The 24,954-nt window shown below is 43.2% G+C and overlaps 1 protein-coding gene across 7 annotated transcripts in view; it reads right to left on the bottom strand.

Moving 5' to 3' along the window:
• The window catches only part of LOC138975603 (cytospin-A-like), a 66,532-nt gene that overhangs the window by 25,807 nt on the left and 15,771 nt on the right, over window positions 1-24,954 (bottom strand). For 2 of the 7 annotated variants that reach the window (XM_070348321.1, XM_070348322.1), the window contains exon 1: window positions 196-1,180. The exons of 4 other annotated variants lie outside the window; for them this stretch is intronic. In XM_070348321.1, the coding sequence (XP_070204422.1) occupies window positions 196-243 (48 nt within the window). In that variant the 5' untranslated portion in view covers window positions 244-1,180. Of the gene's footprint in view, window positions 1-195; window positions 1,181-10,178; window positions 10,851-24,954 lie in introns of those variants that run through there. One more of the 7 variants, XM_070348324.1, reaches the window with a different exon arrangement.

Here is a 24,954-nt window from a genome sequence, read left to right as displayed (position 1 = left end):
GAGAGAGAGAGAGACTCTAGAGCTAGAGAGAGAGACAGAGACAGACAGACAGACAGACAGACAGGTTATAATTCTCCACTCTACTCTTGCCCACTGAGTTTAGGCAAAGAAAAGAGGAAATGCCTCTATCCAGCACCCTCAACTCAATGTAAACACCGCAACCAACCACTAACAATAACGAATGACAGGACTTACACAGGCACCACTGTCAGTGTTGTCAGTACTGGACACAAGACCGCCCATAATCCTCTAGCCGACACGAATGATGAAAACCACACACACACATGTGCTACCAAAATCACTCTGGTTCTTTCAACGTCCTTGAACAACTCCAAAAACAACAGGTTCTCGTCCTTGAAACTCTTCGAACTCCCGAGAGTTAATGTTACTCTCTATCATCTGTGAAGCACAATCCTGAATTGGCCAGCCTCATTTCTTCGCTCAATGTCTTTACACCGTTCACAAAACAACAGAATTTCTTCTCAAATATGTTATCATCGAGTAGTGAATAAAATCCTATATCACCCATGAGGTATAATCCTGATATCACTCCGCCTAATTTCAATTCGTCACACATACTAACTATCCTGGCAACTGCCAAGAGCCTGATAAAGAACGGAGTACAAATATATCATGTCGCGTAGGAGTTTATCCACTGGAATGTTGAATCTTTTCCTCCAAGCTTTTCCTGTAGGCTAGATTTGTATTACTTGATAAAGCTGTCAAGTAAGAGAATGATAAAGCAGAATCTTATACACCCGAGTCTTTTTGTCCTATCATCTGCTGGGTTTCAAAACAAGTTCACTGGCTACAGTTTAAAAACAAGTCGCGTAAGGCGAAAATACAACATTTAGTCAAGCTGTCGAACTCACAGAATGAAACTGAACGCAATGCAATTTTTCAGCAAGACCGTATACTCGTAGCATCGTCAGTCCACCGCTCGTGGCAAAGGCAGTGAAATTGACAAGAAGAGCGGGGTAGTAGTTGCGCTGAGAAGGATAGCACGCTTTTCTGTACCTCTCTTCGTTTTAACTTTCTGAGCGTGTTTTTAATCCAAACATATCATAATTATCTATATGTTTTTGGAATCAGGAACCGACAAGGAATAAGATGAAAGTGTTTTTAAATTGATTTTGACAATTTAATTTTGATCATAATTTTTATATTTTTAATTTTCAGAGCTTGTTTTTAATCCAAATATAACATATTTATATGTTATTGGAATCAGAAAATGATGAAGAATAAGATGAACGTAAATTTGAATCGTTTTATAATTTTTTTTAAATTTTTTTTTTTACAATTTTCAGATTTTTAATGACCAAAGTCATTAATTAATTTTTAAGCCACCAAGCTGAAATGCAACACCGAAGTCTGGCCTTCGTCGAAGATTGCTTGGCCAAAATTTCAATCAATTTGATTGAAAAATGAGGGTGTGACAGTGCCGCCTCAACTTTTACAAAAAGCCGGATATGACGTCATCAAAGGTATCTATCGAAAAAAAGAAAAAACCATCCGGGGATATCATTCCCAGGAACTCTCATGTCAAATTTCATAAAGATCGGTCCAGTAGTTTGGTCTGAATCGCTCTACACACACACACCACGACCCTCGTCTCGATTCCCCCTGAAACATTTAGTCAAAAATTGACTAAATGTAAAAACATACATGCAGGCATGTACGAACGCACACACAGGCATACATACACTCTCCCTATCTCGCTCTAACATACACCCTCTCTCTCTCTCTCTCTCTCTCTCTCTCTCTCTCTCACACACAAACACACACAAACACACTGGGACAGTACACACACACAAAGTTTATCCGCTGACACTCCCTTCCTTTTGCTGTCAAAGAAGCTTGTTAGTATTGTTAGCTGAGAAACAGGATCCGATCTGCAGACCTGTGTTACACCTTGTTATTGTTATTTATCATCACACACAGATCCTTTGTCCCCAGTCCGTAGTTTATAACACGTGCACCTTGTTATTCATCTATTTCCATCACACATAAATCCTTGTTTTGGAAATAATTTTTTCACACTTTGAGGTTTAGAAAAACATACCCTTAGTTTACGTTTCAGAGTAGGCGGGATTATCCGCTACGTCTTTGCTGTTTTCAAGATCCACTTCAACGAGTTTCGTTGTTTGCTGTCGACAGCAATGGTACTGTTGCTACGTTCTTAGCTCAAAACGAGACATGTACGAGTTTTCACTTTCAGAAATATTCCAGCTTCAGTACTTGACCACTACAGTAGCTGTTCCAGTATGGTGCATTCCCGAGCACTGTAGAGTTATTTCTACACTCTGATATTATTAGTTAGATCAGTTCTGTTTAAGTAGTACCAGACACTATGCACAAGCGTGTTTCACTTTATTATACACGTGCAACACAGAAACACACACAACGGCACTGTGCTGTAATAGTTCTCCAATCTCCAAGTCGTGCCACTGTACCAAGTTATATCACTGTACAGTAGACAATGGCAGTTCTCTTCACTTCGTCTGCGCATCAACACGGCAATGTCACAACACAGAATTGCTATCAAGTCTCCCAAGAATAACACGCATAAATATAATGACCGAGATGACAAACCGACAAACTCAAATTAAAATTCATGACACGCGTTCGTTTGGTGTCCCACAAGAGAAGAAATGAAAAGAAGAGCAAAGAAGAAGAAAGAAAGAAAAAAATCTTGTTTTATCCCGCTAAGCATAACAACAGCATGACGCAAGATCAGGTGAGAGAGAGATTCGCATAGAGGGTCCCCGAATTCAAACAAACAAGAAATGTCTTCCCCTTTATCCTGGTCTCTTCAAAACGACCGCCCCCCCCCCCCCCCTCCAACTTCCTGAGCTGCGCCCTATTACGCCACAACCTCTTTTACAATGTGTGCAACGACAGGGAATGGGGGAGGGTGGGGGGGGAGGTATAGGGGTGGGAGGAGATGGGTGTGATCTAAATGCACAGGTAGCAAAAGCGCAACATGTCATCATTACCTGGTCCTCTGGACAGGTGCAACACACAGCAGACAGGAGACAACAGCACTCGGACTGCAGGAGGGAGGATGTGAGTATGTAGGGGGGGGGGGGGGGGGGGGGAAGGGACGAATGCCAAGAGGGTAGGGTGGGGGTGGGTACTGATTTTTTCCAGGCTAAAAATATGTTAAGCGTTGTAACCATGGAAAGACGAGCTACAAGCAGGACGGACACTTCTCTCCGTCCCTCCTGGTTGGCAGCTTGAAGCGACCCTAAGCAGTCCCGAGACCACTGCATTTTGAGGTCGAAATCGCTAAAAGCAGCAAGCCAGTGGACGTCGTGTAAACATGCCCGCCCCCTCCAACCCCCCTCCCCCTCCCTCACTGCCAACAAGGCTTGTCTCGCGGTCACCCCATCGCCATGGTCTAATGTCCCAGTTGTACCTCAACTCGCAGGCAAACGTTTCTTTGAAATCGATCTTCATTTCAATTTCAACGCACAGAGTTGTTTTTTGATACTTACGATAATGGTAAAAGGACAGGAAAACGTTCACGAAAAAAGTCAATTGTATTTTGTCAGTTTTTGACTTGTACCTTTAAAGTGCTTAATAAAAGTGATGCGTGCATAGAAAAAGACAAACTAACATGAGTTTTTGCGTTGAGAAGAAAGTGGTAAAGAGAGGGAGACAGGATGGAAGACATAAAAACTAGTTTTCATGTTGAATGTTTGTGCAGATAAGAAGTCACTGTGATGAACACGGCATAGTATTTTATCTGACACTGCCAACCAAGTTTCCTTATCCTGGGTATAAGGACTATATAATCTTTGGGTTTTGAATATCCTTCTCAATATGATGATAGTGGTGGGTGGGGAGGGCGTGGTGGTTATCGCATCAGCTGAACAAACTTCCGTCAGCTGCCTTGTCTTGCTTTTAATTCTGAGTGACAGAGGGCTTAAATAAACTGTTATTGCTCCATGAAACCAGTCAAAGTGAATACCAAAACTACGACCCACACACACACTCTCCCTCTCTTTACACCCCATCCTCTCTCTTCCCTTAGCACGGTGTTCACGCACAAGCACCCCTAATTAAAAAGGGAGAGGGAGGGGGAGGTCATTTGCCATTCTGACGACGATGTACAAAACATCAGGAGTGACGCTGCATATCATGATTTATATCAGACAAGAACACGTACAAAGAAGCAGTAAGCATTTTTGACACTCTCTACCAGAAAAGAGTTCTACTCTTTTACAAAAGTTCAAGTTGAAAAGTAGAGCAGATAAGCCAATCTGCTGAGACCTGAAAGGGGAGCGACAGGTGGAAAGGAACTCAGCCGTTTAAAATACGAGTCGTACGAAGGAGAAATGATTGTAGTCTGACTGGATGACTCTGACTGAGAACAATGTATGGTAATGATTTTCTGTTCAGAAACTTATCCTGCCCCCTCCGCGCAATATCAGTCAGCCTTACCAACTTTCCCGCGACTTTCAGTATAAGATCCGTGTCCCTCCAGTCCATTTTGTTCGCAAAGGAATGTAAAGAGTGAGAAAGCCAACATCCCAAAAGCAAGCTAAATTATACACCTCAAAACAGCTCCAAGTAATATTTAGTCCAAACAGTGAATGCTTGGCAAATCAAAACACAGAGAATATTTGTATGACCAACGGGTCTGTCAAAAAAGTCCATAAAGAAACTAGGGTGTCATTTTTCGCCCTCGGGTGACTCCCTTTCGATAGCGGGAGGAGCTAATAACAGGTCACCCAGTTAAGGGATTTAGTCCAAAGCATTAGATACCAAAAGAGCATGGGAAATCAGGAATACCTTCACACTTCAGCTAAATCCCATGGGATCACCTGGCCGCATGACACATCCCCTCCAACACAGACCGGCAAGCAAGCAGGCACACACCCAAGAGTAAGAAAGAGAGAAAGAGAGAGAGAGAGAGAGAGAGAGAGAGAGAGAGAGAGAGGGGGAAGGGAGAGGGAAGGGAGAGAGAAAGAGAGAGAGTAAGAGAGAGAGAAAGAGAGGGAGAGAAAGAGAGGGTAGAGAGAGAGAGAGAGAGAGAGATAGGACTGTGGTAGTGTGTGTGTGAGGGCCTCAGAGAGAGAGAGAGAGAGAGAGAGAGAGAGAGAGAGAGAGAGAGAGAGAGAGAGAGATGTGCGTGTAAGTGTTCGTGTGTGAGTGCGGGCGGGCATACGTGTGTGCAAAACTATGGAAAGCCGTTTGGCTCATAACCATTACACGCGTAATAAAAAATAAATACACGCGTAATAAATGATTAATACGCGTGTAATAAATGATTAATGCGCGTGTAATTTATCTTTTTTCTTATGCTATGGAATAGCATAATGATTAAATACACGTGTAATAAATATTTCATACGCGTGTAAGAAATGATTATTACGCGTGTATTAATTATTTCTTACACGCGCATGAAATATTTATTACGCGTGTATTAAATATTTTTTACACGCGCATGAAATGATTATTACGCGTGTATTAATTATTTCTTACACGCGCATAAAATATTTATTACGCGTGTATTAAATATTTCTTACACGCGCATGAAATATTTATTACGCGTGTATTTAATCATTTCGTACACGTGTATGACATTTTTATTCCACGTGCATTTAATCATTTCTTACACGCGTATAAACTATTTCCTGCATGTGTATTTAATCATTTCTTACACGTGCATGAAATATTTATTACACGCGTATTTAATCATTTCTTACACGCGCATGAAATAGTTATTACACGCGTATTTAATCATTTCTTACACGCGTAAAAAATGATTATTACACGCGCATTAATCATTTATTACACGCGTATTAATCATTTATTACGCGTGTATTTATTTTTTATTACGCGTGTAATGGTTATGAGCCAAACGGCTTTCCATACAAAACGGGTGGATACACCGGACAAAGTCCAATACACACTGTACACATTTCTTCACATTCGTCGCTGGACATACTGGTCTTGAAGGTTTGCACATTCAAGTGTTCCGCTTTTGTCCCTGTTCGAGGGCAAGCACAACCAAAACGTCAGCCCTCAAATATGAACAGCATTAACCGCGTTTACTGCACACAACATAATTATTAGTTCTGTCATGACCAAGTGTTTGGAAAGTACACAGACAAAGATCGAATGGCGAGAAAAAGGGCAAGAACCTCTTAGATCTGCAATTACCCTTAATTAGTTACGCAAACCTACTGCATGTCATATACACACGTGCGCGGAATACGGGACGGAAAAGTGAGTTTCTTTCTACATTAAAATGGCTGCACTTCAAAACTCTACTCTACAAAAAAAAAAAAAAAAAAAAAAAGCCATAATCGAATCCTGATTTCAGGCATATATACCAGAAGAATCTCACCCATGTTCATGTTTTAATATTCAGTCCCACTTACACAAACGTGAACATAAAAGTCAGACAGGAACACACTTTGCAGTCATACATCTATTGCCGGGCCAGTTCGAAGAAGAAGGGGGAGCGGGAGAAAAATATGTAATTTTCTAGAAATAGTGAACACCACTATAAGCATTATGCTTGTTGTTGTTTACTCAATATGCGTTTTTTGTAAATAATGCACAAACGTTAAATAAAACAGTTTAAACCAGGAGGAAGAGGGGAAGAAAAAGGCGGAGGAGAAAGAGGAGAGAGAGACGCATGCTGGCAGTGGGGGAAGTAGAAGATTTCATCCCCCAAATCCAAATGGCCGAGGAAGTAATAAAGATTGGACGAAGACCATGCTAGAGTTAGAGCCATTTCTACTATCTATGACTGTACACCTACCACTGCGAGAAAAATGTGTTTATTGACACCCTGCGACGACCTCTCTTCAGGGAGCAACCTGTTCGTGTGCTGAAACACAGAAAGCTCAAATCTCTCTCTCTCTGTTTCTCTCTCTCACTCACACAACTGCTGCTCAGAAAACGGGACCAAAGGACGGGACTCCAGAGAAGTAATGGCATTGCAGTCTAGAAGGCTAAAACGTTAATCTCCAATTGCCCTTATCGGACCAAGACCTAAATTACAGCTCCTTCCCCCTGCTCTTCATCAGCGGTCCACTTTATTTAGACCTTGGGTGGAGTTCAGAACCTCGATAAGCCAACCGATGCAAGATTCAGTGCACGCCGTGGATCACAGCATGTAGGTTAAAGCTATTTATATTTAAGAGGTCTGGGGTTTTGTTGTTGCTCTCTCTCTCTCTCTCGCTCCGTCTGTGTGTGCGTGTGTGTGTGTGTGTGTGTGTGTGTGTGTGTGCGTGCGTGTGTGTGCGTGCGTGTATGTGTGTGCGCGCGTGTGTATATGCGCGCACATAGCATACATTATAAAGATCGTTGTGCACGTTAGAGAGCTCAGACAAAGTATCCATGTTGCCATAGGAACGGATACTGCAATGTTGCAGCGAGCTCGTAGCCTAGTTTCAACAAAGCGATAAGCAACACACCGGGAAACACTGAATAGGTGATCTAACTTGTCATAGGTTAAACTTAGAGAAGAAGAAATTCTTTTGCAAGAAAATAGGCCACAGAAATTATTTCCCAAACGTCACAGAACTTATTTCGCTAGTGCTGCAAGTCCTTCACGAGTAAACTAAGTAACTCATGCAGCTGCATGGAAAAAAATCACACCAATCTCATGATCGGTCAGTCCCTGTCATCCAGTCGGGTATAACTGCAATTATTCACTATTTAACTCTTTGTGGCCGCAGGATATCATCCTGCCCCCAGCGTTCAAAAAGGGGAGGTGAGAGTGAAACCCTTTCCTAACCCTTCCTATACTGAGAATGAGTGGGTGAATCACACACAAATGGCCCCCAGCAACCAGTAGCAATGAAATGCCGGGCTACTGTCTAATGGAGCGGTAATGACACGGTAAAGAGACAGGGATTCTTTCCTCTAAACTCGAGCCGGGAGGAAAAAGGTCACAAAGCTGTCTCTATCTTGTCCTCTGAACTAGACAGCGTCTGGCCCCTTGAAACGGCACGGGGGCTACTACTGTGCACTTCAAAAGCGAAAGGGCAAGAAAAGCTGCTCATAAAGTCAAAATGACACTTGGGAAATTGTTTTGCATTGACTCTATATTTCACAAAAGGTACTGTGGAGAGAGAGAGGGAGAGAGAGAGAGAGAGAGAGAGAGAGAGAGAGAGAGAGAGAGAGAGAGAGAACGAACGAACGAACGAACGAACGAACGAACTTTATTACTCAAGGATGGAGATTTTAGGCTCACGCCTAGTCTTACAATCTGTCCCTGCTAAACTAAGACATAAAAATTAAGACAATAAAAGGAAAATTGTCAATCGCAATCGCAGAGAGAGAGAGAGAGAGAGAGAGAGAGAGAGAGAGAGAGAGAGAGAGAGAGAGAGAGAGAGAGAGAGAGAGAGAGAGAGAACGAAAGAGAGAGAGAACGAAAGAGAGAGCGAAAGAGAGAGAGAACGAAAGAGAGAAAGAGAGAGAGCGAGAGGGGGGAAAGAGATGTTTTATTGTACTGAAGAGAGAGAGAGAGAGAGAGAGAGAGAAAGGGAGGGAGAGAGTGAGTGGAGAGAGTGAGTGGAGAGAGAGAGAGAGTGAGTGGAGAGAGAGAGAGTGAGTGGAGAGAGAGAGACAGAGAGAGAGAGATGGATAGATGAAATGTGGTAGACTACACAGACATAGCCTACACTGAGAGGGACAGAGACACCGATTGACCAATGAGTCATAACCTTGAGCAATCACCCAAACAGGCAAACCCAATGACCGCCTGAAGAAAAACAACCCAACCTGTCTCAAAATCGAAATGCCAATCAAGCCACATGGCACCACCCATCAACAACGGCATCGACACGCGATCGTGTTTATTCTCAAGATTACAAGCTAGTCCCCAACCCACACACCACCCACACCATACAATGGAACCCCCATATTAAGACTATCGACATAAGACTACCACCTTTTTAAGACCTTACCTTTTCAATATTTCTGTTTATAATCCTTGTAAATTTACCTCCGATTCAAGATTCCCAACTTTTTTAAGACCTAATTTTCAACGATTTTTGAAAGTCTTAAAGGAGGATTCAACTGTGTCAGCAAAACCACCACAGTCGCTATTTTTCTTGCAGCAGCAGTGCATGGCAACATCTGTGCGCAGCAAAAAAACCCACCCCTGTCTAGCCATTTTTGTTCATGCACAGTCAGGCAGCAATTTACAACTGGAGCGATAACACCACGGGGTCACTTCAACCTGAACATGAACTAAGATCAGACCAAGGATTTAGCGAACGACGAAGAAGAAGAAGAAGAAGACGAAGGATTTTGGACAAGGTTACAACCGATCGACGGACGAACAGAATAAGAAGGCTGGAGGAAAGGCTGAGGAAGAGGAAGAGGATGAGATTCAATGTAACAAGGGGTAGGCACGGAAACAAAGACAGAGCGCGTGCTCTCTTCGTCGTACTGGTAGATATGAAACAAATATGAAATACATAGCTAGCAAAATTGCTCTCTCTCTCTCTCAAACTCACACGCAAACACCGACACTTTCCCTCTTTCTACACACACACACACACCGTCATTGACAATACATTCGTCTTACAGTCATTGCGAACGGGCAACAAACCCTGAGAAACATGAATTCTTCTGAAGTTAATAAGTGCACATATCACTTCACATGACAGAATTTGATAAAAAATATTCCGAAATTGGACGTTTTGTCTGTCAAACGCAACATTTCCAACACTGATCAAAAGCAGTCCACTTGATTTTGCTACTTGCAATTTCCCCAAAGAACGAGTTTAGAACACCGCTCCTATTTTGTTACTTTTTTTTGCATCACAGACACATAATGATAGATGCAGCTTTAATGGAATGTCCGATTTCACAAATTCTATCAGCAAATTAAAACATTTTAAAGGCAGGTTACTTCAAGTGAATGTTTTGATTTGTGTTACTATTCCATAAATGAACCTTTTCTGTTTGAAGACTTGGTTTTGGAACACTGGTATATTATCTGTGTCGGATTTTGTTTTACCTTTCAGAACCTCTTCGTGCGGAGGTTTCCTTTCAAAACGCGAAAATCGAAATAAATTCCATCTGAATTCACCATTCACCTGGATCTTGTCAGTAGCCACCACAATTCACCACACAAGATGGAATACATACATGTAAAATAATCTATCACCTTTACGGAGGCAACCGAACGTAGCAATACATACCTTGCAGCGTGAAGAAAATTGTCGCATCCATCATGGTGTTGAGTTTGACTTTAGGGGGCAAAACTCCGAGGCGAAGGGGGGAGAGAAAAAAGCGAGGTGTCAAAAACGTGATCCCTCTGGTAAGCCGCAGAAATGTTTGACGTTTGTCCGCTAAACGTGCAAGCGGAGTTGCCACCGTGTCACAAAGAACACACACACAGCGGAGACATGGAGGATGAAGAAGGAGAACAGGGGACGTCCACGTCCATTCAGTCAAGCACAGACAAAAATGTCACAACAAAGTCGCCACACAAACACACTCCTTGACTTGAAATGGTCTTTGCTTGTCTAGCCAGTGTTTTACTCTCCCATTGACAAGTAGAACAGTCACAGGCGAGGGAACAAGTCAACGACCGCCCACCACACAAAGAAGTTATGGGGATCAAGTTTTTAGGAGTGTTCTTCACTGCTTCATTACTCACGGCGGTTTTAATACCTGCAGTCAAACAATTTATAGTCTATCCTTGGTGAGAACAAAAATGAATCCACTCTGCCTCCTCAGACTATCTCCCAAAGCTTAATCAACGTCCATCTGAAATTAATAATTTGTTTTGTTTTCATTTTCTGTTTACAGTCACACGGGTATAAACCTAACTGTTTGATTGTCCACGGTCAAATGGCTCAAGAAAAATAAAACAGTGGCCGCAGCCAAACCTAAATTCAGACTTCCTATTCACTGAATCCAATGCCCGCAGTCGATCAGACCTACCACTCATTCACTGGCCACGAGTCATTCAACCACAAAAAGAATCCCCCAAACCACTTAACACTTCAAACACACACACACTAAGATGCCATCTCTCTGGGCCACATCGATTCAATCAACGTGGTCAAATCAAAGAGCTTTACATCATAAGATCTCGGGTCAAACCGATTCAAAATGCTTGCGGTCAAGATCTTCGGACACCTCTGAAGCCTGACCAGCGCGAGTGCGAGTCAAATCGACAAAGGTTTCGGTGATACTGATCTCGCTTGGTGTCACAGCGAGAGCATCTGTACATCAGAAATAAACTTTACGAGCGTGTGGGCTCAACTCAAGCAAGTTTCACCAAACAAGAGAGAAAGATGGGGATAGGGAGGGGGTGGTCGTCTGACTGAAATGCCAAAGCAAAGGCACATCAAATCCAAATGTTTGTGACATGGTGACCGCTCCACATCACAAGGAGCGGTGAAGCGTGACCGCACAAATTCCTCCTCTCAAAACGCTTCCCTTTGATTCAATTTACAGACTACAAACTCCTGTCCCCTGCTTCACAGGTGCCACGTCAAAATCAAAGCGTCACCGACAAGACGGCTTAATACCTGTCAAAGATGGCACGTAATCAATACAGGTTGAAAAGGTCAACCTCAAACCGGTGTACCACAAACCTGGATGAGGGATGATTGGCCACTTTGTAATTAGCAATTTACTACTGCTTTGACGTTTATGATGACACGACAACATTTCATTTTATAAGATGCTAGGTCAGATGGTAATACACTTCAGGTAATAAAGCCTGGGAAAAAAATGAGTTGGCCTTTACCTCTTTGTTTATATTTTATCAAAATTTTGTTCTGTCTTTTGACATTTCTCAATGTCTGTCAACTCTCTCTCAACTTCTATCCCTACATGCACTCAAAGTATGACTCAAGCCGCACTCGCGAAGCCCTTCAGAAACCTGTTAGACTCCTTTAAGTTTGACTTATGTTTCACTTAAAAAGGACCTTCCTTCTTGTGTAAGCAATCTGGTAAAAGAACATCCTTCCATCTAGACAAATAAGAAAAATCTACACTCTGCCTCCTGTCTGTGCTGAGTGGATTTTGTTGTAGTTTCTGTTTTTGTTGTTGCTGAATTAATTTCGTGACTGGCACCTATGTCAATCCACACATTTCATTCAGCAAAAATATGCAGTCTGCACAGAAAGCAGCCAGGCTGATTAGAGTCGGGCGCAGTGGCGTGGTGGTAAGACGTCGGCCTCCTAATCGGGAGGTCGTGAGTTCGAATCCCGGTCGCTGCCGCCTGGTGGGTTAAGAGTGGAGATTTTTCCGATCTCCCAGGTCAACTTATGTGCAGACCATCTTAGTGACTTAACCCCCTTCGTGTGTACACGCAAGCACAAGACCAAGTGCGCACGAAAAAGATCCTGTAATCCATGTCGGTGGGTTATGGAAACACGAAAATACCCAGCATGCTCACTCAACGAAAGCGGAGTGAAGCTGACTATGCTCTCAGAGTATATTGTGGGGAACCCAAATGGGCAAACGAGCTCACACGTAACCAGACAATTCTGGAACGCAGAAGAAGAAGAAAAAGAGTGTGGGTATGTGTCCAGGTAGAAGGATGTCCTTGGCGCAGACACAAGCCTAGACGGATCTGCGATGGTCCTGGAACTCTCAGCTTCTACCCCCTTTGCCTCTACCCACACAATTGGTTCGACTTCTGTGGGTGTCCCTGGCATCACTGAGAGTAAGGCTCAGTGGCTTCCACAGATTATTTTCAATGTCTCTACTCAGTCTTCTGCCAAGCGGGACCTTCAGTCACACTATGTTTTTCCAGTCTCTCGTTCCTGTAAGCACAGACAATAAAACTCAACCACACGCGTGGAAGTGAATGCCCTTCATAGCATTTTCTTTGCTGACCTCACTCCTCACACTCCTCAAAACGACTGACACTCGCAGCGTTTATGAACTGCACATAAAATCCCTGCGGCCATCAAAAATGAATCGTGCACAGACTGCAGTCAGCTGCACACTGCCCCTCTCCGACCTTCATTGCCAGCGCAGCAGAAAACTCTCCAGACACTTAATTACATGCGACTGTCTGAAACGTGCCTTCTGCCAGTGAAACAGAAAGGTCAACCACTCATGGCCGTGCACAAAACAGGAGTCGGATTGGCGTTACCTAAGCTCATTTTTTTCTCTTAATTTTTTGCCAATTTGTTTGTGCCCTTTTGTTCGGTAATCATGCCATTAAATGATTATCTTGAATCGTGCGAGTAAGCCTGCAGCAGAGACAACAGCACTATCACTGGGTAATTCTATTTGGCACTCAGCACCACCCGAGTGTATTTGTGTTGCATCCTCTGCTAAATGCAGCCACGGAGTCGAGCTTTCCGACAAATCCGACACAAACACACAAAAAGAAACAAACAAAAGAGGAAGAAAATCACCTTATTAGTCCGCTTGGAAATACACAAACATCTTCATTAAAACAAAAACTAAAAAAAAACGACCACCTCTTTTTTCAGTTGAAACAGGTCCTACCAGAAAGTTCAGCGGACACAACAAAAACTTCAACCGAACAGCCCTAAAGGTCAACTTCGTCAACCGCATTTCGCCACTCTACCACAAACCTCCGGATTACATGTTTGAGCTGTGACTTGTCGCAAAGATCAGTTTCCCCCCTGTCCTCCTATTTTCACCTCTAATTATGAATCATCCCTTCAGTCTCTGCTTTCCCGCTCTTTCAAACAAACCCTGTGCCAACTAGTCAGTGGTATTCAATCCATCTACTCTTTCAGACAAATCTTGTACTTCTCGTCACTGAATCCATGCAAGCCAGCGAAGCGAACGCCTGCACCTATCTCACTGAAGCAAACGGGGTCTGATTCGAAAACAATTGGGAGCATTTTACAGAGATTTCATTTCGTAAAGGTGTTTTTTCGTGATACTACCCTGTACCCATGAAAAGCTGCACTTTGTGGTGTTATTTCTTGATCTCATTGTAGTTCACGTGTCCAGCTGCAATATTACCAAAAGAAACGACGTTTGGAAATGTTCGACCATTCCAGTATCATTTGAATAGATAGGTACGAATTTGCTGACGACACACAGCAACAAGTTCTTCAGCTCTGCTTTCTAATGTAGCTGTGACGCGGCACGCGACAGTAGTTAGGCCCGGCGCTCACCTATGTAACGCCAGTAGGACAGACGACGCACTGCAGTGTGTGTGCTGTCCTGCTGAAGTTTCATAGGTGAGCGCCAGGCCTAACGACCGCTTAAATATCACCGCATTACGTCACGTGCTGACCAGATGTTGCAAAGCTCGTTTAATCATAATGCATACATAATTCCACCATGCTTACAAATTGAAAGTGTAACAGAGTCGCGCTGGACGCGAGATCGAGCGAACACCATCCACCATGAAATGTACCTTCACATGATGGAGCGATCGTCAAGTTTCTCTGCCTAAAAACGCAGATCTTCGTGGTGCTACGGTAAATACCTTCACGAAACGCACCCATCTTGCATCGAAATAAGACGAACAAAGAAAACACGAAAGAAGAAGAAAAAGTATCCAATTCGACCCTTTCTGCCTCACTGTGGGCACAGCACCAAGGACGGTCCGGTCCGCTCCATTACCACTGACCAGAGAAAGGCTAGCACGGAATGACGACCCTGACTGACTTCAGTTCCATAATCACCGCTCAAACGGCAAACAATCTTCCTACCCCGGAGGAAAAAAAGGCATAGAGGGAAAACCCTTGTTAACCCGTGACTGGTCATTTCACCGATCGAGGAGTGGTTCCACACTGCAGCCTTATCTAAAGAGGATAGGGGGGCAGCTTGCAAGCACGGACTCAATCTAGTCGAGTACATGTACTTGGCGGGAGGATTGTACATGCTTTTAAGTACATACACTGGTATTTAGAGAAAAATTCTTGGTTGTACAGTAAGACTCAGTACTGGAATGCTGAAGGGGAGGGGTGGTGAACGGTTGAGGGGGGGGGGGGGGGGAGGGCGGTGAACGGTTGGGGGGGGGGGGGGGGGGGGAAGGGCGGTGAACGGTTGGGGGGGGGGGGGGGGGGGGGAGGGGGGGAGGCAAAGGACGGTGTGCGGAGGTTAAGGTCGCGAGGGGGTGTGGGTTGAAGTTGGCCTTTAAAACATGCAGAAACAAAATCAGTCTGAGCCTGTTCGAGAGCAACCTAAAAAGGAAGGTAAACATTTTGGAATGTACTCACATAAATTACTAGTAATATCTGGCAGGTAGAACTGACCAACTGAGATGCCGGTCTATCAATACATATAATATATATACAGGGAGAAAAAGCATTAGGGCAGAAACGGTGGGGAGAAAGAGCACCAAAAAACAAGAAGGGCAAAGCCCATACGACTCACATGCTTGACCTTGACCTTTACATGACCTTGACCTTCAGGGTCAAATAACTAAACCTAGCAATGACATCATACACTAAGAACTGCTTTACACATTTTTCCTACCAAAATACATGTGACCTTGACCCAAGGTGAAGGTCATCCAAGGTCATGCAACACAAAGCTGTTAATTCAAGACATAGGAAGTACAATGGTGCTTATTGGCTCTTTCTACCATGAGATATGGTCACTTTTAGTGGTTCACTACCTTATTTTGGTCACATTTCATAAGGGTCAAAGTGACCTTGACCTTGATCATATGTGACCAAATGTGTCTCATGATGAAAGCATAACATGTGCCCCACATAATTTTTAAGTTTGAAACAGTTATCTTCCATAGTTCAGGGTCAAGGTCACTTCAAAATATGTATACAATCCAACTTTGAAGAGCTCCTGTGACCTTGACCTTGAAGCAAGGTAAACCAAACTGGTATCAAAAGATGGGGCTTACTTTGCCCTATATATCATATATAGGTGAGGTATTGAATCTCAAAAACTTCAGAGAAAATGGGGAAAATGTGAAAAACAGCTGTTTTTTAGGCAACATTTATGGCCCCTGCGACCTTGACCTTGAAGCAAGGTCAAGATGCTATGTATGTTTTTTGGGGCCTTGTCATCATACACCATCTTGCCAAATTTGGTACTGATAGACTGAATAGTGTCCAAGAAATATCCAACGTTAAAGTTTTCCGGACGGACGGACGGACGTCCGGACGGACGGACGGACGGACGACTCGGGTGAGTACATAGACTCACTTTTGCTTCGCATGTGAGTCAAAAAAAGGGGGGGGGGGGAATAACACCACCTGACACGCACACTCACGGAGAAGGTCGCCTTCGTACCAGAGAAACCCTTTTAACCTGCTTACGGAAGTGTGTCGATAAGTGTTCCACAAATTTCACGCATGTGTCCACATAGAAGGACGGAATTATTTCAGCGTGTAAGTAGAAACGGAGCTTGGGTATTGGCTTTATCCATGTCCGCGACATGAGGACGACACTTGGCCGACACTAGATTTGCGTGTGTGAGCAACTGACCCGCCTCTTACTCTTAGAACGTACTGGTAAATGGCATAGCAGTAACAAATTAACAAGGGTGTCCGACACGTATTCGAAAGACATTTGTTCGACGTGATACTTGTTCAGGCCTATGCACTTTTTTCCTCTTTTCGTTGGTTACACTTCCTCTGACGAGTATGTCAATGCAAATGATGGAAACCATACGGCGTCTGTTGCGGTCCTAGAAGTACACTCCTTACTCGTACAATCCTGGCGCTGTGAAAATACACTGACCACACTGTGCTTGTTATCTATTATAATGTAACCTGTGACGAACATTCCACAGCATTCTACGGCTACAAAGGACTGAAAACTCTTCTGAAACTTTCCACGTAAGGTAAGTTTAATTGGCTGATCAATGGACTATTCAGTTCACACTATAACAATGTTCACTCGCCCCTGACACTAAAATGAAGAAATCAAAGAATAGCCTTGACGTAGTCCTACAAAACAGCAACAGTGCACGACACTGTATAGTGCACATTGAATCTGAATTCACCCTGTGACGATCGAACTTTTCACAATATTCCACGACTACAAAACAAAACGCTGGTCATAAAATCAACGGTCGGTTTCGGCCACCTAACAACGTTCACTCGCCCCCGACACTATGAAATGAGGAAATGAAAGAATAGCCTTGGCGTAATACACATAACACGGACACAATGTACGACATTGTCTAACTTGTCTGACAAAGAGAATGCGCCGTCATCACAAAGTCCTGTTGTATAATAATTCATTTTCTGGGGAGCTTTTGTTTTCTCCTTTTCTCTTCAAAACACAGCACTGTACTCATACAAACGGTTGCACGTGATGCTATTATGTGTGAGCAACAACAGCTGTTGAGTTGGCTGCGCTCACGTTTCAATGAACTTGCCTATCGAAAACGCATTATTAACCATGTGTTGAAATGTGACTGAGTTTTTATGGCATTTTTTCTCTTTTTACTTTCACCTTTCGGGCTTTTTATCCATTACCATACACCCACCTGGTTTTTGCATGAGATAACAAGCATCGTTTCACTTGTAGTTGCACACATCCAGTACCTACAAATGATAATCCACAGCCGTCCTGCTTTCTGTTTAGAGCGTATTTAACAAAATCATTTCGTCACTGACACCGACGTCAGTTTGCTAAATTATTTCAGTAAATATGTCCAAACCACTCTGTTCGGGTAGTGGCCAGACTGCTGCTTTTTGGTAGTAGTTCAACCGGAAGGATGCTCTTATTCCATACAAGATGGACAGGTGGTTTACATACTATAGTTTACACGAGGCGTACAGTATCTTTAAATACACCATTGACCAATCTATGATTTGTCTGAATCTGTTGCCAACAATATAGGAATGTCGGTGATTTTTCTTAGTCTTTTCACAAATTGACTGGACTTAACTCCCTTCAGTGTAATTATCGTTAACTGTGACGTAGGAATGTGGTTTCGCCTAATCGGCATGTTTAGAAACCAAACAATGAACTAAATTTGTTCAAATATCGGGATGGTAAATATTTTTCTCCAAATATTTGCCTGATTTAATAAATGTCATCAACTGATTTAGTAGAACGCATATGAATGGTTCTTCATTCTGATGACTAACTTCCTTTTCATGTGCAAGTTTGACAAAACCGTCACAACCTGTCTCTCTGCATGATGAAGTTTCAATCGATGGAGGCACCACATGCTCGGTCCAATACTCTGGGGACTTAATTATGAAACTAAATTGTTGAACTTCGCTTTGTGCTTTTGTGGTCAATAGTCACTGCGAATAATAAACTGAATGAAATGTATTCGGCCACTCAACGAGTTGAACTTGCAATGGGGCGTTTATTATTCGGACCTTGATTATTACCAGTCCCTATGTAGGAACAGTAACGCTCAATGCAAAACGCAAAGGCATGCAAACACCCGACCGGTTTGCAACAAATAGTCTTTACAACCCAAGCCATTTCTTTCCAGTGACAGAAAAACAATCACGGTCGTTCCTTACCACTCTGTGACAAATACGACGTTTGAAAAATGGCTGTGTAGTTTGAACATGTACAGAATCCCTATTCACTGTCTTCAACAGTCTCCTCTCTCGTTGAAAGTACGGCAAAAATAAATTGAAAGAACACTTCACTGAATTTCACAGAAGACAACATAATGCAGGCATACAGAATCCACTGAATGAACGACACATTGCAATATCACCTGTCCGGTTGGACATTTTCGGGTTTCAACACAAATCAGTGGTCACTATAACCACAACAGACCTGGCGCCGTTCAACCGATACACAACTGGACGAGGTTGAGTGACACTATGAACAGGACCGAGATTCCAATCACGCGCGCGTTACCTCAACCCACACCCTTTCCCTACGCTTGAGTCTGGCCGTACAGTCATTATAAATGACCCTCCACTGAACTCCCTCCTCCGCTAGACTATTGCACACTCATCCACTTGGTGCAAGGATATGAAGCTATCTAACTGCCGTCATAGCCTTATACTTGTATCAGACCATTTTAAGAATACCCATTCATATCCAAGTAATTCTTATTTTCACTGTTAATTAAATGAGCGAGAGTGTGCGGGGGATAGGGAGGGTGGTGACATACTGTACATACAGAGAAAGTTTGTGTGTGACCGCCTCTGTGTGTTTTTAACCTAAGGCAAATGTCGCCAATGAGTACAGAGTGACGTTAAAATGAACGATTTCATCATCAACCCCCCACCCCCTAAACCAACACAACCTCTCAAGGCTGTTTAGTGAAAAGTCACTGTAAATGATAACCCTTGGGAAAGGACCTCTACTCTGTCAACCTAGCTGTCCCTATCTGTGTATACTTAACAGCACTTGGTTTCCGACCACCCTCCCTTCATCACAAGCATTTTTTCCTCAGTAAGGATGGGGGTAGGTAGGGCGGCACACAAAGCTGGGAGTGCGTAAACTTGGACAGATGTGACAAAACTAACATGTTTTCATCTCCCCAAAACAGGCAACACCCTGTCCCAATTGGCATCTAAGTGACGAAACTGTCATGTCAGAGATCATATCAGAATCAAGTAACACCCTGTTGTTCGAGTGGTGACTATTAAGAGCATCAAAACAAGTTACGCCCTAGCCACACTCTATAATGTGGCGCATGGGAAGCTAATTCTGGTTTACATGATACAAGTCTACATTATCCTCATGCAACTCCCAGTGTGTCTTCAGAAGGCAATAATAATAACACAGGAGGCTACGGTCACAGACTCTTATGCCTGTGGTTATGGTCCGTTTTATGGGTAATATGTGACATATATTTCTTTCTTTGATAAGCCCAACTTTTTTCTTCCGGCTTAGCACGAAAAGGACACAAATGAGAGCTTTATTTTTGTTATTTCGTAAACGCATAAGCGAGATATTCATTTCTTTCTCAACTCTGTCTAAATCAATATGAAATCACACAGGGACGAAACCAGGAAATTAATTTCAAAGAAATCACATGGAACCTGACAGCCTCAGAAAAAGGCAGCCACCCATTCAACTATGATAATCATGATCAAATGCTTTTGATCTCACTGCTTCCAAGAAGCATCAAAGGGTTTTGTTGGCGGATAAATCGGTTCGAAATTATCGATCAGATAAATTCAGTTAATAAACTGTGAGATTTTTGTTAGAAACACGGATGAGACGAAAAACCGAGGTCCCTTCGTGTACACTACATTGGGGTGTGCACGTTAAAGATCCCACGATTGACAAAAGGGTCTTTCCTGGCAAAATTGTATAGGCATAGATAACAAGAAGAGCAAACGCTCGATCGAGTCACTTTCGCAGTTCTGAATATTATATGAGGCATCAGATGGACAGGAAGAAATTGCTATTCACAACACAATGAGTCACGTTCACATAAAATTTGAGCCCGGTCACTTTTATAGTTTCCGAGAAAAGCCCAACGTTAAGTTGTGTGTTGCCGAACAGAAAAGGCTAGTTATCTCCCTTGTTTTTCTGATAACGTTCGTAAAAGGCTACAGATGTAAATACTTTGATGTAAAGAATAATCCTACAAAGTTTCAATCACATCCGATGAACTTTGTCAAAGATATAAAATGTCTAATTTTTCCTTTGACGCTGACCTGTGACCTTGAAAAAGGTCAAAGGTCAACGAAACCATCGTTAAAGTGTAGAGGTCATTGGAGGTCACGACTAAACAAAATATGAGCCCGATCGCTTTGATAGTTTCCGAGAAAAGTCCAACGTTAAGGTGGTGTCTACGGACGGCCGGCCGGAGAGTCACTTTTTCTCAAGTGACTCAAAAATGTCCACCAAAATACCCGTGTGACTTGGAATAATAGGCCGTGAAAAGTAGGATATGCGCCGAAATGGCTGCGATCTGCTGGCCGATGTGAATGCGTGATGTATTGTGTAAAAAAAATTCCATCTCACACGGCATAAATAAATCCCTGCGCCTTGAATATGTGCGCGATATAAATTGCATAAACAAAATAAATAAAAAATTTAAAAAAATAAAATCCCTGCGCTTAGAACTGTACCCACGGAATACGCGCGATATAAGCCTCATATTGATTGATTGACATTATCAATAAAACCTTAACTATTTCCGTCTTTTAAATCTGCGATCAGTTTCACACACCTCAACGAGCTTCTACAAAGCACAGCGGTGAGCAAAAGGTCAATTTTATGCTTTCAGGTAAATCATACATTTATTCCCGTGGGTGTTCAATATGAAATAAATGCGGCAAAACAATCCAATTCTGAAAAAAAGCAGCTAGGCTGTTAGTTTTTGGTATATGTCCAAGGGGAAAGGATGCACAATAAGCCTGGAAAGATCAGTGTTGGTGTTCCCGATCATTCACACGAGGAGGAATTAAGGTACATTGTATCTTTAAAGGCTGGATGAATGTCTTTGGTTTTTACTGGTAACCGCGACAATTTGATGGTTGTCTAACGTAGACGATCTGCAAAATATCACAAGATACAAGCCAGACTGAACTAATCGTGTCCTTCTATCTTTGGTTCAACAAGATGTCACGGACATCACATGGGAACACCTGAAGGGCAAAACATGTTTTTTTCTACTAATTGCGGCAGTGTAACATTTCTTCAGCAGCTCTCTTGAGGGTCTGGTCTTTTTTGTGACATTTCCCTCCAGAGGTTGTTTTGAGTACATTCAGACGGATCGGTGTTTGCAGACAAACAGGTTCCAGTGGTTAGCCTGGACTAGTTCACCTGTCAGCTTCAAAGGAACGCCAGTCCCGTTGATTGATGGTGAACGAGTCTATAAAGTAAGTGACTTGTCCTCTAAAAGATTATGTACGCAGTGCAGAAAAACTTGATTGCTGCCAGCTTGTGAAAGGTTTCTTCCAGCGCCTACCTTCGCTCTGTCTCGCTGTCTATTTCTTTCTCTGTCTGTACGTCTAGTCTTAGTCGGTCTGTCTCTCTCTGAAACTCTCTCTCTCTCTGCTTCTGCTACTGTCGTTGTTGCTCTTTCCCTCAGACACATGTTGATGTCACAGATAAACCACAAGTGAATTACATATCGCATAATTTGTTTTTAATTTTACCGACATTCATAAAAAACAAGAAGGGCAAAGCCCATACGACTCACATGCTTGACCTTGACCTTTACATGACCTTGACCTTCAGGGTCAAGGTCAAATAACTAAACCTAGCAATGACATCATACACTAAGAACTGCTTTACACATTTTTCCTACCAAAATACATGTGACCTTGACCCAAGGTCATCCAAGGTCATGCAACACAAAGCTGTTAATTCAAGACATAGGAAGTACAATGGTGCTTATTGGCTCTTTCTACCATGAGATATGGTCACTTTTAGTGGTTCACTACCTTATTTTGGTCACATTTCATAAGGGTCAAAGTGACCTTGACCTTGATCATATGTGACCAAATGTGTCTCATGATGAAAGCATAACATGTGCCCCACATAATTTTTAAGTTTGAAACAGTTATCTTCCATAGTTCAGGGTCAAGGTCACTTCAAAATATGTATACAATCCAACTTTAAAGGACCCTTGCGACCTTGACCTTGAAGCAAGGTCAACCAAACTGGTGTCCAAAGATAGGGCTTACATTGCCCTGTATAGCATACATAGCTAAGGTTGCCATTCTCGATAACTTCAGAAAAAATGCGAAAATGTGAAAAATGGTCGTTTTTAAGACAACAATTACGGCCCCTGTGACCTTGAACTTGAAGTGAGGTCAAGTTGCCGCACATGTTTTTTGAGATCTTGTAACCATACACCATCAGGCCACATCAGGTGTTGATAGACTTAATAGTGTCCAAGAAATATCCAACGTTAAAGTTTTCCGGACGGACGGACGGACGACTCGGGTGAGTACATAGACTCACTTTTGCTTCGCATGTGAGTCAAAAATCAGTCAAACCAGGGAAACCACAAAAGAAATCAAGGGTTTCTTGTTAGACAGACACCAGGACGTTCCACATGCAGGGTGAAAAACAATAACAAGCGCTGTCTTCTTCTTCTTCTTCTTGGCGTTCGCAGAGGTTACACAATCAGTCCAGCACTGGTGATAAATGTTGTCGTTTTCTCCAACTCCTGTCGACTGCCGTATAGTTTGGTCTGCAAGGGAGTTGGTGACGGCCACACTTCTTTTCGTTCCTCATCTAGTAAGGGACATCGCTGTAAGATGTGTTCCGCTGTTTGGTCCTCTTGACCGCAGGCACAGGTTGGTGATGGCGCCAGCTTGAACTTTCGGTTCATGTGAGCATTGAGCCTGTTGTGGCCAGTACGCAGTCTGATGAGGTTGACTTGCTGCTCTCTGGACATTGTGTGGTAGTCATCTCTGTTTGTCCTTGGCCTCATCAATGCCTTGATGATTGTCTTCTGCTCACTAAAGCTGACACTGTTTTCAGGTTGGTCTTCCACGGCTCCTTCTTTTGCCAGCTCATCTGCCCTTTCATTTCCTGGTATCCCACAGTGTGCTGGTATCCACTGGAGGACAACTCTTCTGGTTTGTCTGACCATCTGTAATGCTTTGGCCAGCTGTGGGAGTTTGTCGTTCTCTAGGGCCTGAAGGACTGAAAGGGCGTCCGAGAGGAAGACAACTTGGTAGCAAGGGTCTGCGGAGTCCTGAACGAAGGAGGCGGCCTGCATGAGAGCTTCTGCTTCTGCTTTATAGTTTGTGCAGTGTTTGCCAGTGGCAACGCTGGATGTAGCTGTATGTCCCCCAGGGAACTGGATGAGAATGCCTGCACCTCCATTGAGCACGGCGTTAGTTGCTGATCCACCTTCACTGCTTCAGCAACTTGAAAAGACGCATGGTGGTCTACAAAACACGCGTGACACTGGCAGTGACACACAACTGAGCATGCTAAAGGTTATACATCTGAAGCACGTACAACCAATTTGTGGCATACAACCGTCGAACGCTGAAGAAGAGGAAGAAGCGGCATACAAACCCCCCCCCCCCCCACCCCCTCACCCATGGACTTTCATCGTACTCCACACCACCCTCCAACCAGAGGTTGTAGAAATTTCTGCTCTAACGTACGCAATATTGATAAGCCACACCATTCAGGCAGTCAACACTTTCAATCCGCGTGAAATAATGTTATAAACATCGCATTCCTCCCACAACAATTGCTTCTACACGGAGAAACCATCAGAGTTCAAATCCGAAGAAAAACAGTTCGATGTTCCACCTGTATGTGAGCGCGGAAAACATCAACATCCTATACAAGAACAGTGTCTGCGATGCTAGCAACTAACTGTTGCAGGGTGATCTCCAAAACATGCGCAATACCAGATGGGCAACATGCTTTTGTTTGTTTGTTTATTTGTTGCTTAACGTCCAGCCGACTACGCAGAGCCATATCAGGACGAGGAAGGGGGGGATGAAGGGGGCCACTTGTCAAGCGATTCCTGTTTACAAATGCACTAACCCATTACTTGTGTCCCAGCAGGCTTTAGTAAAACTAAATTAATACCTACTGGAAGATTACCAGTTTCCAGTATGTTAAAATAGGCTTAACCTATCTACTGCTGGACTTACATCAGAACACTAACAGATTAAACTATACATGAATCGCGAGACAAGCGGCAAGAGAAGAGATTTTTGGAAAAAATACAGGTGAATGAGCAAGAAGGCAGAAAAAAGAAAAGAATTCATGAAGAAAAAGAAAGCATGACAGGAAAGAGGAACCAAAAATCTACCTAACAGCAAACTAGAAAGCTCCTGCGGTTCCAAAAACAGGAGGGGCCTTTAATTTCATAACCGCAGTGCCCCACTGCGGGAGGGCAACATGCTGACGGCTTCAGTTCTAATACGATCTTATCAGCTTCAGCGTTACGCCAATTAGCGATTAACACTGCATGGCTATGTCTATACCACACATCAAACCTGCTCTACAATTCCCGGCCAATGTATCCCAGGATAACATCTGTACCCACAAAACAAAACGTAACAGTTTCGGATGTTTATACATGAATGGATAACACCGTTCTGTCCCGAGTGAACAGTGAACGACGGAGCAGGACAGAGCTCTGACAGATTTTCCCTCACCACTATATATTGCAGA

The sequence above is a fragment of the Littorina saxatilis genome, linkage group LG9 (genome assembly GCF_037325665.1).
Source record: "Littorina saxatilis isolate snail1 linkage group LG9, US_GU_Lsax_2.0, whole genome shotgun sequence".
NCBI lineage: Eukaryota > Metazoa > Mollusca > Gastropoda > Littorinimorpha > Littorinidae > Littorina > Littorina saxatilis.
The sequence above is the reverse complement of the archived record's forward strand: the minus strand, read 5'-3'. Positions and strand labels throughout refer to the sequence as shown.